At 37.9% G+C, this 19078-nt stretch overlaps 1 protein-coding gene across 4 annotated transcripts in view; it reads right to left on the bottom strand.

Annotated features, from left to right (window-relative positions):
• LOC121320006 (UPF0606 protein KIAA1549-like) overlaps window positions 1-19078 on the bottom strand; it is a 61483-nt gene that overhangs the window by 17618 nt on the left and 24787 nt on the right. For all 4 annotated transcript variants that reach the window (XM_041258072.1, XM_041258075.1, XM_041258073.1 and 1 more), the window contains exons 2-8: window positions 8610-10838; window positions 8280-8368; window positions 6051-6219; window positions 4491-4621; window positions 3566-3752; window positions 2382-2441; window positions 1401-1546 (exon numbers count right to left, since the gene is read on the bottom strand). In XM_041258072.1, the coding sequence (XP_041114006.1) occupies window positions 1401-1546; window positions 2382-2441; window positions 3566-3752; window positions 4491-4621; window positions 6051-6219; window positions 8280-8368; window positions 8610-10838 (3011 nt within the window). The remainder of the gene's footprint in view (window positions 1-1400; window positions 1547-2381; window positions 2442-3565; window positions 3753-4490; window positions 4622-6050; window positions 6220-8279; window positions 8369-8609; window positions 10839-19078) is intronic.

Here is a 19078-nt window from a genome sequence, read left to right as displayed (position 1 = left end):
GATCAAATTATTCCATTTCAAATATTTGATGACCTGAAACAAGACAAAACAACAGTTTATGTGCTGCTTTTTTTTCCCAAGACTTCAAGACAGTATCAGATCATTTTTATGGTGTGCTCATTTTTTTAATAAGAAATCTGCTGCCTGTGAAATTTTACAGCTATTAATAATTGATCTGCTATTACCACTGTATAGACAGGAACTGTCTTTCAGAGAACAAGAACCCAGGATGAATAGGCCATGTTGTCATGGATACTAACTGGTCTCTAGATTATGTCATGGTGAGCAGGTGCTGGAGAAAGCCATACAGAATGTGCTTTATTAGCAAGCCAATGGGAGTTTTAATTCTTGAAAGCCAAATAACTAAATTTGAAGTAACTGATTTATAACTGTCCAGAAAATTACTAGTTAAACAGCGTTGCCGTCCCTGTCTTTTCAATATTTAACCAGCTGTTCGCGATTAAGCAACACTTCCCAATGCAGTAAGATAGGCCTACCTACTCAACTCAATAGCACTTAATAGCTACTCATCAATGATGTCTTGGAAAGCCTAGTCAACATGTATATTCACCTCACAGATGTTCAGCTGCAAGTTGTAACTGCTAAACCTGAACTTGAATAAAACAAAAAAATACAAAAAACCCTACCTGTGACTCAGGAGCCACAGGGACAACTACATAAACATAAATACATCACCACACAGCTCAAAACCAGTTAGTTCACTTGCAGATATTCATTTTATTAAACCAGGTCAAAATTGAGTGACTTGAAACACTTATTTTCTCATTCGTCAACACCATCAAGAAGGATATTTACTGATCAATCCCCTGCACTGCTAATGAAAGATGTCACCAATGGTATCTGAAATTAACAAATGCTGTAATTGGAGGAGACAAGGATCAAACTAGAGACCCCTCACATGTCAATACCTTATTGACTGGCTAAAGGAATATTCTCCTGAGCTAAACTGAAAGGCTTTTTCCCAGCGCAGCTACATTCATTAAATAATCTCTTGAATTATTAAAATAAAATGCTGAAGGAAATCTTTACTACTCCAATATCATTCCATGGACTGTGGGCATCTACAGTATCTCCGGCACCCATGTATACAGCAAGTGTTAGGGTTATTATTAAGGCAGCCCGGCTCACACTTTTATTAAGGAGAATTAAACTATACTGATGTAATAATTTATGACTGCATTAATGGACACGTGTGACAGCATTTTATAGCTATGCAAGAAAAAAACATGAAAATGTAAAAGCCTTCAAAAATATACTATGCATTTAGGAAAGTATAAACCTGGCTATACTTCCACTTGGTGGTCAGCCACTTTCAAATATCCTGGGTAGGATCTGAAACCCTAAAGCCTCGATGTAACAGGTATCCCAGCCCAGTTTACCTGCACACTGTTGTTTCCCACGTTGGTGGCTCTCCTCCATCGCCTGCTTGGACCCAGGACCTCTGCCAGCAGCTGGGCTAACTTGCGCTCCATCTCAGCCTGAAACTTCTTGTCATTTGCTCCCTGCTCATAGACACCTAGAACAACTGGAACAGAAGACAAAGAAATAAAAACCGACCACAAGTCAACCAACTCCACCACCCTCCACCTCTTTATTTAAATTCCCTTTCCAAGCACTCGTTTCTACTTCAATGAAGGTATGAATTTCAGTTTTTTGAAGATCAATGGCTTCGGACCCTCAATGGCTCCTCCAATAAAGGCACTACTAGTGTAGGGTGACTCGTGAACGAGTTGCCGAACTTGGCTGCATTAGCCTTTGCATTCCCGTGGGTTATAAGAAAATCAGCCGGGGTTAATTTGTTTCACTGACAATAGCTCCTGTATAATCAATTAGCTGATGGTGGGATCAAAGGCCATCTGCTTGCTTTCAATCCTTAGCACAGTACACAGGAAACAGCAGAGAGGTAACATTCGGAATGGACATTCCAAATTTGTGAGGAAACAGTTAAAGATAGGTACTTCATTAAAATAAAACAAAATAATAATAATAATAATAATAATAATAATAATAATAATAATAATATTGTATGGTGATACAACATGGATCATATTCAGACTGTGCATGGAAGATGATATGGCTTTCTGATATTATACTCCCACATTCTGGAATATTCAGCTAAAGTCAATCAGAGACCCTGAATTTTAGTTGTTTAATAATGTACACTTTTAGCGTAGCTCTTCTTCTGATTACAGTAACTGTTTTAGTTTTAAAAATGTTGGGGGTCTACAGGTATGCTGATGCTGTGGTGGTGTTCATAGATTCTCTCTAAAGCTGAGACCATTTACACCCAATATGAGAAGTACTATATTTCTCTGATAAGGTCATTCATTAAAAAAAATAAATAAATAAGAAAAACTAACCTGTTTTCACCCACGATGACCTCAGTAGGTGAGTCACATTGAGCTCTGGATAGTGAAAAGCTGCCAGAAACATAAAACATATATGAATTGTTCCAGAAAGGAGATAGTTGGAGGACAGTGTACTGTTATTTATTCTAATATTGATTTACTGCACTGTGCATGCATACTGTGGTGTTTTTTTGAGGACGGTTACTTTGTGTTTATTTTATATATACACAATTATATATATATATATATATATATATATATATATATATATATATATATATATATATATATATATATATACTACTATATATGTACTGCATTTTCAGAACTTTGTTGACTGATATGCTATGTGAAGCTGATAAAACTACAATTTAACTGTTTTTCTGACTCCACTGATACTAAAAGGAAACCATTTTGAAAACTGACACAGACCTAGTAAGCAGTCAGTTATTTTTCATGCAGAAAGAATGACTACAGTACAAACACCTTCCTTTGGAGATGAGCTGTTATTCTACATAATGAGGACAGGATAGTGTGTCTTTAAACTGAAAGGGAACTAACGAATACTGCAGACATTAATTGTGTTTTTTTCCTGCTTGTTGAAAGCACTGGGCCTGTGGGCACAAAGCTCGATCTGTACAATTAGCTGTCTGTTCCCAGACGCCAATAGGAATTTGAAACGAGCTGCTGCTTTTAGTTCTACATCACAGAAATCTAGAATGCACTTGTGCACACTGATGGAATATATAATAATTATTACATTATATATTGATCACATTAAATCCTGAAAAGAGACAAATTACGATATATATATACTGAACACATCATTCTGTATGTTACCTGGGTGTAGTGGTGCCATATTTTGTATTTTGAATGTTAAAAAAAAAAAAAAATATATATATATATATATATATATATATATATATATATATATATATATATATATATATATATATATATATATATATATATATATATATATAATTTTCCATACAAAATTTGGCACCACTACCCCCAAGGAACATACACAATAATGTGTTCAATATTTTTTAATTCAATGTATATTTAATTACATGGGTCCACAATATATATGTCAACCTAGATATTGACATACATTTAAAATATAGCCATAAATGACATTTTCATTGAATAAATGGTTTAAAAAATGGTTTCAATTTGCAAGCACAAGGACTTACGTTCTGCTATCTGTAGCACTGGAAAGCCCAGATAGAAGCTGAACTCCACGGTGTTTAAAATCCTCATGAGGTTGCTCACGTCTGAGCCATTCAGGAAACCAAATGAATCTTGAATGGCAAAGGTAATATCCACAGGACTCCTCAGCAGTCTCCCCGCATCAGACACATCTGTGGTTATGTTTAAGACCTACAACATAAAAAGGGTCAGCTTAGAAAATCAATAACAACGATTTCCTCTCGCATTAGTGTTCTCAGCCATTATTTATTGCTTTTTTTAAATCTCGTCCTGTTCATGTATAGGGGATCCTGTATTATTGAATAATAATGAACTGTAGAGCACCTGCTTAAAGGCCAGCTTCCATGTCTAATGCTTTTCCTCATAGGTAATCTACAAAGGGAATACACCAGTTTGTGCAGTTTTGAGGTTACAGTATGTAAGGAAAAGTACATACAAAAAGATACTTTTTGATTTTTACTGTGTATAGATTAACTGCAAATTGCCTGTATGGTGATATGGAAAATGGTTTCTAACGCCATATGTAAAAAGAGAAGGCCATCTGACCTCAACAGAATATAAACCAGTACACCAACCCCTGCATACAGTAAATGATTTACCTGCCATTCACCAACGTGTTAAGGATTTGTTTTTTGGCGATATATATATATATTATATTATATATATATATCTTATATATATATATATATTATATATATATATATATATATATTTACAGCGTGATGACCCGGAACGTTATTCAACTATCTGAATACTAATCCACGAATGTATTACTTATAGAATGAAATCGTATACAATTACAAGTGATTACAACATTATCAAGTGCAGTTTCATTAGTCCCTTTTTTGCGGACTGTATTCAGGTGCTATTTGGTTACATCCCTAAAAGGAAGAAAAATGCAGCTCTTACGTGCACAGTGAACCTGGTCGTTTCCCGGTATCTTCTTCGTACTTCTGAGAATGCCATTGTCAATCCTTGCTCAATGCGTTCGCTGAAGTTACAAAACCTCACATCAACGTGGTTAGGGACAAATTGAAGTACTGAAAAGAGTTCAACATACAAAAAGAAAAAGACAAAATGCTGTGAATTTGTTTGTTAGCATGTTAACATGTGTTTCAGGGAACACCAGTATTATTTGTCCTGGTAAACACAAAACAACTGAATCAAGTCATTAGGTTGGCACAGAAATGGAAACAAATGACTAAGAAGTTTCATTAAGTGTCCTTAAGTGCCCTGGACACAGTCAACTGCACTGGATAGTAATGCTGAAGTATATCATTGTTTGGTGGGAATTACAAACTAAAATAAATAAGCAAACCCAAATTATATTTTGAATAATTTATTGTAAGTAACATGCACATCTTGTGAGTAACATGCACATCCTGCCCCACAACTGTCTATTGAATACGAGGGCCCTGAAGACTGCACTTTGTTCTGTGGAAAATACATTTATCGAGTAGAAACTCATACACTGGAAAATTATGTAACTCAAAAAAAAAAAAAAAAAAAAGTTTCTTGTGATATTTCTCTCTCTGGGACTATCAATGGATGTATTTCATCCTCTAAACAACTGGAAATGTCAAAAAGAAAAACAGTCACCAATTCAAAGTGGTCAACACTAATGTCTCAAAGTACTGAGGCCCAGTTCATGGTGTCACTATTCACGTGTCACTCCACAGAAGGAGGATATGAGGAGGTTCAGCATGAGCAGTGCCTGCCTGTCTGACTGTTTGTGACAAAGCCATCAAGTTCTATAGGAGCGTATATCCACCCTCCCCACAAGAGGAGGTGCTTAAGTAGCTGATTTGCCAGCCTTACATTTTCAATATTTGAGATCGCTTTAAGATCTTCCATTTATGTGTGGGGCGCTGTATGCCCTGCTCAAGTAATCAAGCTGGTTAAACAGCGGACAGACGTGTTCACTGTGAGGAACGTGCTGTCTGCTTCTTATTAGGAGATCGCTAATTGCGTGAGTGGGGACTGCAGGGATAAAAGGGAAGGCTGAGAGTCAGGCAGCAGTCTGCTTGGGGAAACGCTAACGCTGGAGCTCTAACTTTATGGACTCTGTTTCATACTGTTTCTGCCTTTCATGATCACAAGCCTGATTCTATGATTCTATGCCTTCCTACACCTGTCTAGTTAAGCAAGCTGATCTGACCCGCACCAGCTGCAAGAAATATACTGGCTACTGATTATCTATCACATTGTATATTGTAAATAACAGTCTAGCTCATTTTCTTTGGCTTATTTTTATTTTTCCTTCAAAAAAGAAAAACCATGGACTTTTGTTCAATCATGTATTGTATTTAACATAAAGAACTGTTTCCTTTTCTTCAAATCTGACCTCTTAGTGTTTCTTTGCCGGCAGGTGCTTGACACTGCTACACTGTAAACAGTACTGTGGAAACTTATGTAAAAACAATAATAATATGGTTCTCTCCATTCAGATGATTATGTTGTTGTGCTTACCTGTGTGAACCTGGAACTGGTGGTCCGGCACTGCAGATAATGCATTAAGAGAGGCAATGGGAGAGGTATCCCTTATAGACGGATGCAAGGCATTGATGACAGCTATTGCTGTGTAGACAATAGGACCTGAAGTAACCAGAATGGTGAGATCTGGGGGAGGATTCAGCACCTGTAAAAGAGAAGAGGAAATAACTTTACCCCATGTGTTTTTATTCCCCCAGGACTGAGCTCACTTGTCTTCAACTTGTTCTGTTTCCATTGACAGTGCATTACGGGATCCTATGTTGCTGACATGGCAATGTTTGTGGCTTGTGCAGGAAGTGCCTACTCCATGAAAGGTGAGGGGCAATGGCACTGGATACAGTCAGCCATGCTCCTGGACGTTACCTAGTAAAGCACCTCAATGGTTAGTAAAAGTTTTAAACTTAAATTACAACCCTATGCTCTTCCAACACCTCTCCTTCCCTTCCAAATGGACCTAGTCTTAACTAGGTTAAATGTACTTTCATTCTTTCCTGTTTTATTGCAAGTATCACATTAAGAAACATATCCATTTCAATAAAGAAAAAGATATCCTAATCAGCAAAACATGCCTTCAATGTGTTGCGTACTTGAAATGAGGAAATCCAGAGACAGATGGGAGCTCCCTTACTGACAGCTGAAAATAATCTGAAGTGAAACATTAGATACTTGGTGTAATGTGTGTGATGATGAACAATCAAAACTAGGCCAATTGTATTTGGCAACAATCAGATCTTTATTTAAACACCTTTCATTACAATGCACATCTGCATTGATGGCAGTAGTACCACTTTACACTTGATGTAAAATGATATAAACACTGTTTACATCTGACGATTTATCCTCAGATTCATCAGTTCTAACAGCTTTCATTTGTTTGTGCTGTATTGTATTAGTTTTGAACACAGGATTTAAGAATAATATATTGGTGTCTTGCAGTATAACCCTTAATTAATATATCATATTTCGTAAATCTTACCATGAAATGCATAGATAGCTGTTAATAATGCTTGTCTCAAACAACTGACATTTCTAGGCCAGCATTGCTTGTTCAGTTCTTATCAGCTGGTTGAACTTAAAGCCATGTCAAGTCAGATCTTAAAGGATCCCAATGATTAAGAATGAACAACATGGCTTGGTGACTCATTCCATACCCTCACTGCTCTCTTTGTAATCAGCGTCTCGTATCCCCTGTCCTAAATCTGCCTCCACTTCATTTCTAGCTGCTGCTTCACTGGTGCTCAACCTTTCCTCACAGCTCATTCCTTTAAGCCATGGGGTCAGCCTGGTTGGTCTAGTTGAACACAGTATTCCAGGTGCAGTATCACCAGTGCATTATAAAGCCTTATTATAATCTAATTTGATTTGTGTTCTACAGACTGCCATAATCTTACAAGTCTAATCCAAATATATGCACTAGCGATGTTTCAGAATTTAAAAGCAAGCGGATCACATGCTCCTTACAGATCTCACACCACATTACAGATCTCACTCTAATCATGATGTTCTATTCTTATAGAGTCAAAGCCCTACAATTGATTTTTTTTTCTTTTCTAAAGCCACTGCATCAAATTAAATAAAGGTAGTTTCTTCATGTTCATAAAACATCTTGTCTTGTTGGGAGACCCAAGCAGTAAAACAGCATTTCCATCAATCACCTCTATTGCATGTGGCAATGTAGTGCTAACACCAATGTAATCTTCTCCACTCCCCACACCGCTGAAACCAGATGGCTATCAATAGCAATGTGGTGACAGATGACACAGTCATCTGTAACAAGGATCAAGCTACAATTTCAGAATTACTAAAAGAAACTGGGGTAAAGTAGACAGGCGCGTTGGCAATTTTCAACGTCTTTTAAAAAACAATGAAAACACATTTGTCTATCTTTCAGTACTACTGAAGATCTTATGAGCATGTTTTATTATGGATTAAATGTCATTTTAGTTAGCTAAAAAAAAATGGCTAATCGTAAGCCTTTGTGCTCTGTTTTTGCATAGGAATTTTTACAGCCACTGAAAACCACAAACCACAAACCCTCTGAACCTATGGATGTTACCAAGCTACCAAACCCTGGAGACGAGGGCCTAACCTGGGATGTCTCAGCCTGGACTCGTTCTGCATCTTTGCAGTTGGAGTCACTGAACTATTCCAAGATGATTTTCCATTGTCTAATAAAAATATTGCAGAACTTGCAGCTTTCCATACCTTCAGATTAACTGAGCGGTTGAACTGAACACTCAGAGCCTCTTTCATATATGCTTTTGCGTTCTCCAGCTGTGCTCCCTTGGCAAGACCTGCAGATTTGAAACAGAAAGTGAGATCAAATACTGTACATTTTTGAAGTACCACACTGCAATATCCTGCAACATCTTGATGGAGTAAAGGAGCACCTTTTAAACGTTTAAAATACAATAGCTACAAATAACAACTTTTGATATGACACAATTGAAGGTATGGGATTTCTTAATGTAATTTCTTAATTAAGTCGCTATTGAATAATCTGTAAATGTGGTGTTTTTATGATTTGGTACTTACCTAATCTGACTATATACAAGTCTGACATGGTGATGTCACAAAGGTAAGGCAGGGTTGTTGTGGTGGTGGTGGTTGTTGTTGTTGTTGTTGTTGTTGTTGTTTCAGTGATGGGTGTAGAGTTTGAAATAGTAACTGTGGTTGTGGTGGGAATGGCTGCTGTAGCTGCAGCAGAGTCTGTGTTTCTGGTGGTTACTGTAGTAGAATCAGTTACTGAAGTCACAGTGTTTTCTGTTGGATTAGTTTCAATGTTAGTGCTGTGATTTGTCATGGGTGTCACAGGCGGGGGAGACGGGGTAGGTATAACAGAGGTAAGCTCAGTGGGAGAAGGAGAAATGTACACAGACATGGCCGACACGGATATCTCAGAAAGGCTGCTCACAGGGATTCCAACTGAGGATGGAGCAAACCACTGGGCAGTGAGGAAGGGGGTGACATCATTCAAAATGGAACTAGAAAAGATATCTGGCAGCCGTGTGGTGGGCTGAACAGAGAAAAACGATGAAGTCAAAATGGACTCTTCTTTGAAAGCACTGCTTGTACTGGGTGTGGTCTCCACTTCTGAAGTTGGCAGTGCTGCAGGAGGAACAGCTGTTTTGTTGGATGATACAAAATGATCCAGTGCTGCAGTAGATTCCACCCAGCTGTCCCAAAGAGAAGCTGATAAGTCGCCTGCATGGGTCTGCACCACCAAAGGCTCCACCAAAGAGGATGTGGGTGTTGTGTCAAAGATAGAAGTCTGTGGTGGAGAAATCGTGAATGAATCATAGCCTGAAGTCTCCATATTAACAAAGTCTGATATGTTAAGGCTTGAAGTCTCTGACACTAGAGGACTGAATGGGTCTAATGAGTTTATAAATGAAGTGCTGCTACTTGGTTCAAAAGATGAAACTGCTATTGAAAACAATGTGCTTGATTCAAGGGAAGGCAAAGATGACATATCACTTGATTTAACGGTAAGTGACGTAAACAGGTGACTAGTGTCTGTTACTAATAATCCTGTCGGTACGACACCAGGTACCTTTACTGATGCTGATGATACGTGGCCTGTGTGCTCTGTGGAATTACGATTGTTTTTTTGTTTTGATAAACTTGCGTTTTCTATGGCTAGTAAAGTAGAATAATACTCCAAACTATTCATGTCAGGTAGTAGAAGTTCAGTCGGTTCTATGGGGAAAGGTTCGTCATTCCAGTCTGAATGATCGTTATCAGAGATGTCATATTCTGGAAGGCCTACTAAGTCCAGTGAAGTGTGCCTGTGGGAGGAATAAACAGATGTAGGATCAATGGTTCTAAGGCCTGCATCATAACTGCTTGAAAAATCCAAAGCTGACTCCACAGTTGCAATATACAGCGAAGACAGTGACAGAACAGGCCTTAAAGGGAATGATGTGTCATAGACCTCTGTGCTGGATTCCTCTACACCATACATGTCAACAGGTAAACTGGTAAAAGGTGAGAGTTCATCCACCTCTGAGCGTATTAATGTCATTGTCTCTAGATAATCCCCGGATCCAAAATCAGTCTCTATCGACTCAGCAGGATATAATTCTTTTGTTGGAACTAGAGTCAGCAATTCAGTTACCAAAATAGTGTACGGTCTGAGGAAAGGCACAGAACTTGCAAACAGCATCAGGGGTTTTAAGCTACTTGGTCCTTCATTAGGTATATTAGTACCTACTATTCTATCACTTAAGCCTGGTGTTGTGCTTGGAGCTTCTACAGTGTAATAATCTGAGAAAGTTTCTAACGGAAGACTTGTTCTTAACAAAGGGGGATCTCCAACCATTTCTAAAAACCGATGACTGGGAATACTAGAAGAAGCAATATGAAGTTGTTCACTTGAAGCTGTCACTGGACTTTTAAGTGATCCCACAGACTGAACTGGGGATTCGGTAAGTCCTTTGGTGAACGTAGACATGCTCTTTTGACTGGTAGGACCAACAGAAGGCAAAGAAGCAGAGGATGCTGTGGAAGTTAATGGCCTAGAATTCACTGAAGGTGACAGACTCAATCCAGTGGTGCCTGTCCTTTGTGTATTACTGACGTTTTCCTCTGCAAATTTAGATGGGACTCCCAAAGTACCGTCTAGCTGTGGTAATGTTGTTTTTACTTGAGCTCCAGTTGGGTGTGCTGTTAAGGCATTGTGCAGCGTATCTGTTGGTACAGATGTTTCCTCTTCAATCCTAACTGATAAGTATGATGAATAATTATATCCAATAAGATGTTCATCTGAAAAAAAGAATGCAAAAAATGTATCACTTGACTCACTGTGCTTGTTTTTTTTTGGTTTTGTTATTTGAGTAAAGGATGAGTCAATTCATAGTAATGTCCATCACAAAAAAATAATCATTTGATCTTTGTCTACCTCTCTTTCCTGGAGTGCTGTACTTGGATAGGGCAACCTGGCACTGGTTCTACCATGTACCTTTGAGCTGAGATTTGAACATGTCCTGTCCAGTATATTTCTTGATTACTATGTTCAAAATATTTAAAGTTTCCCAAAATCAAAAAACTAAAAATCTGCATCTATCTTTTTCAAATCATTAACCTTCAGTGCTGGGTAAAATATGTGGTAACTACATAAATAAGCACACTTTAAGCTCAAAAACTAACACATGTAGAACAGAATGCAGGCTATTGCCAAACCAGGAGCTAAAAATAAGGACTGTATGAACATGCCTGTAATAACATCTGACTGATCTACAGAACAACAAACAGCTTTCGGTAGCTCTTGCACGACAACACAAGTGATATCTCTTTCTAAGCAGCAGTTTCTCCATGGAAAAATAATCAGATGTCTGTAGCCTGGTACCATGTGTTGTGGTCACGGCATCATCACTTCTCAAAGCAGTAACTGACTTCAAAGCAAAATCATCTCACAACCAAAGTGATTCAAGCCTCCCACCCCAAAAAAGTGTATTAACTAGTGACTGTTAATACAGGTAACTATATTATAACTACACATTTTGATGGTAAATGAAAAGCTGCTTTTATAAAGATTTTTTTAGATAAACAATTCATTGAATAAGGTCAAACTGAAAAAGCTATTTTAATAATGCAAGAAGAGTTTCTCAGGGGCGTAGCTAGGAATAGAAATTTGGGTGGGCCCCAACTTCGGGTGGATAGGCAAGTACCAAAGGTCTGACGTCACAGGAAATAGTTTACATTACAAACATGATTTAAATCAATTAAAACTGAATACATCCCATATCTCCCAAGGGCTTGAGCACAGCAAAGTAGCCAAGACTGCAAATACACTACAAATACAAAGCACAACCTACAGAAACAAACACACTGTGCACATTAATTGCAAAAACCGTTTCATTTGACAAAAAAAGTGCAAACAGAAACTAAAAAACATCCCCAAACAAAAAAGCTGCATTGCTTTTTTCTTAGCTGTGTTGTAATCTCTTAGCTATATTGTAATAACTTCTTACCTCTGTAACTCTCCCTGCATAAGGGCGTCAGTCAAGCAAAAACTTAAAATCAGGCTAAGCTCCTGCTGCCTTCAAACCAAAACTAAAATCTCAGCTGTGCTAATATCTCCTTTCCAGCTAGATATGGCTGCTTTCATTTTCACTGCATTTTCTCGGGTACAGCTAAACAAAGATATTGTGGCTGAAAAAACGTAACAAGGAGACAAAAAATTATTTTTTAAAACAACCTTAAGTGACACATTGAGCAATGTTCAAATTTTGTAAGCCATTTTAGGTCATTGTAGTATGACTCGAACACCAATCACAAAGTCGGTACTCGTTTGACCCTGTTGCCATAGTAACCAAATGCATGCCGCTAATAAAAGCATGAATTCACAGTGTGAAATACTTTAAAGAACATAAATGCCTTATTTTTTTTTCACGGTAAATTGCAGAAGTTAAAAGCAACTTTTATTTTTTGCCTACAAAATCAGCTCTTGATTCGCCAATGCCTACCACACTCATTTTTCACGGTTACCAAAATATTTTTAAGTCGGAAAACTGTCTGCAGACAGAACACTCCCAACAACTATATCTCCCATGTAAACCATTTAAAATGTTTGAAGCAGACAAAAAATAAATGTACTTACATATATTCGCAGTGAATGCACTTTAAAAAGTCAAACAAGCAGTGTCACTAAACCATCGAGAACACAGTATTACATTTTAAGCAATTATTAAATACAATGAAAGTCAGTCAGTTACTTACCATTGCCTAGTTATTATCCCCTTGTCTCTGCTCCACCTTACACAGGATAAAGCATCAAGGCTTGCAGTTATACAGTCATCACACTCCAGAAAATCACACATATCTCAAAGGACAGCAATTTTAAGCTATATGCATTTGGCCAGCTGTCTTAATACTGTTCACTCGAGCCCTTCTACTAAACTAGACTGTTAAAAGTGTGTGTACATTTGTTTTGTGATGTTGAACGCAGCACTACTACTAACTTACTTTAAAATTGCATATCAAAATAAACGCCTGGGACTTTTCAACAGGCTTTCAACAGATCTGTGCCAAGTGCCTTGCAAGCTGTCAATCAAACGTGGCTTACACATGATTCGTTATGTGACAGGAAGATCCGACCCAAATATTGAATCACAATTACTACTTTGATTTGATTGGTTAAAGCCCGCGGCATTTAACAAAATAGCCTATTTGATCTAAACTTTAACACCCGCCATCAGTGCGCACAGTTGACGTTTATTATAATTTTTTTAAGAAATGTACTTGAACTTGGCATTCACATAGGCACATATTTGGGTGGGCCTATGTGCAAACTGGGTGGGCTGTGGCCACCTGTGGCTACGCCACTGGAGTCATTATATACTTGCATATCATAAAATACAGTATATTAACCTCACAGCCATTTGCCAATATTCTTCCCTGTGTACTGTACACTGCATTCAATATAATGAGATTATATATATCACACTGTACAAAAAACGCTGATTCCAAAGAAATGTGTACACTATAAATCCAAACAGACTAGATAATTTATTAACCTAACCATCTCAACAGCTTCCAAAATAAAGGCTTAATGTCTTTGGTTATTTTATCACTTGGGCCTGGTTTTATTATTAAGCATCATTGCAGCATATTATTTTGCGCTGTGAAAAATAGTGCCTATCATCATAAAATGGGGGGCTCCCTACAGACAAAACCGTGATAACACATACTCAGCATAGCAGCTATTTTAAAATGCCATTTAAAAAAACAATGGGGTGATATTGTCTTGACATTTTCAAGTGCCAAGTTATACCGTGTCTTTTGTGTCTGGTGACTGTTTAGTTATTTAAATGCTTAGTAAACATGCAGTAAAAAAAATAAATTAACTGAAATTATAGCATACTGCATGTTTTAGTGCTCTTATAGATGAAATCACACAGTTAAAATTTGTAACACTGAAGTCTTTGACTGCATTGGTAAAATTTGTCATCGCCTAGTAACCCAGTTAGTCAGGGACCTTTCCACTGACACCAACCTTAAGCCGCAGTGACTGAGACGAAGATGAATGACCGTCAGTCGGACTGAAGCCTTCAAGGGGCTGAAACTCCTGAACGCTCACATTCAATTTGTGTTAAAAAATCAATGAAGTCAACAACAAAAACAAGAGAAATCAAGTTTAAATAGGATTTAGTGGTGGTAACTACTTACATTTAGGGTTGCCATTATGAGGAAACTCTCCGAAAGGTTGGCACTATTCCTGTTCTGTTAGAATTTGGTTTGTGATTTGTAGAGGGGTGACACATATAAATGATTCAACAAATTATTTTCATTGTCAGTGCATAAGAAGTGTAATAGCAATGCAACGGTCCTGTACCACGAAACAATGCTAGTTAAAGAGCAGCTGCAATGGTTGCAGTCTTGAACCACATTGGTAACATTTTCATATTTTGAGTATACCAATGGTAATACCATGATGCGATGTGAACCAATACTATCATTGCCAACCCATATCGGTATGCTATCGTACCAGGACCAATGTGCCAGGACCATTCTTAACCGACTGTGTTGCCATTGCTGTGGTCTGCTAAGGTTTCTTCAGGGGCAACTCTATGGTACTGTTTTTTTTTTTCTTTTTTTGTAAGGCAAACCTACCTTTTAGTAGGCAAACGAACCAACAAAAATATGACTTAAAGTTGATTTGAAAACTTTGAAAAGTAGATGCAATGTCCAATAGAAATGAATTGTGTATAACTGGTTACGGAAGACCTGGTACACTGTGTTTTACTTTCTGTTTGTGCTAGGATAACACAAGGGATGCTGTGCAAGGATAAAGCATGCTGCAGAGTACCTGTCTCGCATTATCCTTGAAAGCATTGACTGAACTCCATTTAACCTGCATGCTGAATTTAATGAATACTTAAATGTTCTGTGCCTTCTCTTTCTTTTTTCTTGCTTTTAATTCACTTGCATGGCTTATATGGGCCTTTCAAGGCCCTTGCAAACAAACCCCAGTGTAGCACTCAAGCAGAAAGGTGTTGCATGCTGATGCCCTAATAAGTATTCCTGCTATTATGTACATTGTGTAAAGCAATCTATTAATATAATTTACAACTGAATTACTTTCTTTTTACAGAGTATTCTTTTTTCTTATTCATCATTTTATTATGAACTGTTCTCTTGACAACGGGAATACAGGAATCTGTTGCCTTGGCGATGGGAGTACAGGGAGCAGTAACAATAATATAATAATAATAATGAGAGTGCAAATGTAATCCCTTATTCTCAGTGCATGCACTTGAAAAAATATTGAACTATCCTAATTATTTTAGATACTGAGGATTGGTACTTAGCAAAAGAAAGAAAGAAAGAAAGAAAGAAAGAAAGAAAGAAAGAAAGAAAGAAAGAAAGAAAGAAAGAAAGAAAGACCTCACTAGAGGGGGCCCTGCTTCAGTGTGTGATGATTTCTGGTGGTACCAAGGACCACCACTAAGGACCCTTAAGGGTCAGCACCCAGCACTTCACTCGCACAAGCCTTCATCAACAAGCAAGAACCCCAGTTTAATGGCTCATCTGAAACTCAGCCCCTTTGACTCATCCAAGCAGGATACATCAACCTTCTGGACGGATTAAATTACTAATTACAAGCTGCCAATAACTGCAGCCACTGTGACCTTAAAACAAACCCTGCATGTCTTATAAGCAGTGCAACTGATGTTATAACAATACACCAAGGTTTAGGGTTGCAACAAGCCAAATTATTGACCAGAGTCATACACTCTTGCCCTGTTACTGTATCTAGGGCTGATGCGTGTGTGCCCAAGTTTCGTTCACATAATCAACCCACTAGACTATGATGTTCCACAAGTATACTCATCACACTAAACATATCGATTGTACAACTTCATTAGTTATAATACTCATATGCATTGCAATGTAGAGATTTACAGTCTGTGATGCGGGGACAACTTGTGTTTTACTGCATCTACACATTTCACCCAAACTGCTACTCTGTACCACAGGTAACACAGCAGTTCAACACAGCAGACTGTGTTTCCAAACAGAATCCTTTTAGTTTGAAGAATGTGAAATATTTATAGAATGAATCACTGTTTTGATAGAAAACCTGGCTGCACCCAATCAAACTGTCTTGCCAAACAGACATCACTTATTGCATTACGGTAGTCAGTCGCGTATCCAACTGCAGTGGGACAAAGAGTAAGGATGGATATGTAAAAAGTCAGATAAATGAATCCTGTTTTAAATACATCTATACACAGCTGCAACAATTACTATATTCACACAATTATTGTTCTGAGATTCAGCTTTTATTAGGGAGCTCCCCTAAATCCCTTGTTTAGAAAGATACAGGGTATTAGTGCTGTGCACACTTACATTAGTGTCAGATTGTTTACACAGTAGCAAAATACATAGGTTTACAGGGGAAAAAAACTGTAAGTAGGGTCCATTTGCTGAAACAATATAAAAAAAAAATGAAAAGTAGAAAATTTAAGTTACAGTAGAAATTAAATGTACAGTACTTACATTACTGTGTTAGTCGCATCGCAAAACATTAAACATCGCTCGATCGGCCGATCCTGTGAAATGTCATTGCAAAGCACACTGCCTGACGCGACTGAAAAATCATGTCACTATTGATCACATTGGGCAGCATGTCCAGGGCTTAAAGGAAGCTACAAGGAACAGGGAATCTTGATTGCACAATAAGTCCTGTACCATGGCAGTGACAACAAATAACATTACCAACACACTAACTGTAAAACACGCATTTGATTTTAGCTGAGCATGAAGCATATATGTTGTGAACGGTTTTTGCTTCCTTTAATCATGCTGGTTACTAACAATGGGGACTCTGTGCTCCAAGAGATTACTGACATCACATGAAAGACACTAAATTACAGTCTAAGACAAAAATCCAAAACGAAAGGCATACATATTTGATATTGTATCCTTCAGGAGCTACTCTATAATGCAACGCTTTGCTTATTAAAATCTAATTTCAGTGCAATTTCAGTGCGGATTAAACCTAACTGGTTTGCCCTGCGTAATGTTCTGAATATAATCATTTGTAGCACTACAGTAAACATTTGGTTGGCACTACATCAATATAAAAAAAATGTAGCCTAACAAAGAACATGAAATTGGGCCAGAATACACAACCCAACTTAATCCACTTCATTGTTCCACCAGTCTGCTGCCCTAATGGTAGGTTCAGTAGTTTAGAACAACCCCCACAACTTGAGTGAATATACTGAATAGATGGGGGCGTACTACATTTAAACTGTATTCAAACCAGCTTGGCTGAGGGGCAATTGCTTCTACATTTGTTTTAATGACCTTGCTATACAAAGAGACAGCTGAAAGGGGTGGGACAGGGTTCCAAATGAACAAGAGGGCACTATTCAAAAGTTACTGATTAATCGTGAGTGTGGCGTTTCACCTTTTGGCGCTCTCCTGTTAAGCTGTGACCCTAACAAGATATTATAAACGAAAAGTTTTTGGTACTAGCACTGGATGATGAAATAACAATAAACTCAGACACAGCGTCATGCACTTCGATCTCAGGCGAGTTTTTTAATTAATAAGACGTCAACATTTTTAACATGGCCACGGACATGTGAAAGGTTACGACAGTGATAGGAATTTCTAACAGTATAACTCTTTTCACACTAACACATCTCTAGCTATCAAGTAACAAGTGTTAGAGTGTCTCTAAGTGCTCGGGATCACAGCCCTGCTTCTGTGTCTGAAAATGCAACAGAAAACAAAATAATGAAGGGCCAATCCCTGAAAAACACAAAATCAAAACCAGTGTTTTAAATGCAACTCCAATGAGCTGTGTTTCACTGACCTATCCTCTGAACTCGTAACTCTAACCACAGACCCTTTTCACAAGCTCAACTTTAATAATGAAACAAGCAGATACTGTACATTGCTATCTCCCAACGCTACTTCCAGTCTGTCGCTCACACACCTTAATGACCGGTGGGTGAAGTGCTGCACCTACAACAAAGGTTAGCTTAAACTGTTACACATGCTTGAATGGTAAACTATAGTCCCATTCCTATCACTAATCCCTGGGCATTTGCATTCAGAACAATGGCCACTAATCCTCCTGCTTAGCAGGTCCCCTGAGCCAGACACTGCCCCACAGCACTTTTCCAAGACCCTGACATTCAGTTCAATACATTACAGTAGCAATCCCTGTAGGAAACTCCAGCAGTGACCCTTAACTGGAATAAACTCCCTTTGCTGGTTTTCAACTGGTCATGCTTGTTTAGGATACTTTGTTCCTTAATATAAAAGTCAAGTGCTTTCTTCCCCCCTACAAATTAACTGTGGTCTCCTTACTATGTTGGTTTTAGTGTGTTTAAACTATTAAAATCGAACCTGTGTCGATGGGGAAGCATATGAGCATCTAGGTTGACAGAATAAATATAAGAACTGGTGGATGAGTTACTTGGGAGGCCAGACCACTAGCCGGGATATCAAGATATAAAAGCTTAATTCTAATCATGCTTAACGATTTAAATAAGATTTGATACAGCTTGGATATTCAATTGAAAAAGCAAAGTTACATTATGTGAAACATAGACTATCACACAAGAATATGTATCTCTCACTACCTTCCTTGTATGCAACATACTGTATGACAGGGATAAATGGAGGTCATGTTTCTGTGAAACAGGTGGTTGCTTATTTGCTAGTCCATTGTTGGCTTATAAGGATCCAGTGTTACGCTCAATACCTTGTCTGTCCTGTTGAAGTCTCAGTGTCATTGCATCACATTTACATTCTGTTCACTGTAGAGCCAGTTCTGGTTGCATAGTAATTATTTATTTAATATAAATTTAAAGGGAATGGATTGGCACAGCAGTGAGGCTACAGTATACAAAAGGAAGCTCAAATTTGCCACGGTTTGAAAGGATGCCTACTTTATCTGTTCTAAGAATTGGTATTGTACCTATACTGCTGTTAACGAATCCTTGTGACAGAACAGACAGTGGTCAGGCTAATAGAAGTCA

Source organism: Polyodon spathula, chromosome 8, assembly GCF_017654505.1.
Source record: "Polyodon spathula isolate WHYD16114869_AA chromosome 8, ASM1765450v1, whole genome shotgun sequence".
Taxonomy (NCBI): Eukaryota; Metazoa; Chordata; class Actinopteri; order Acipenseriformes; family Polyodontidae; genus Polyodon; species Polyodon spathula.
This window is presented reverse-complemented; position numbering and strand designations above follow the sequence as displayed.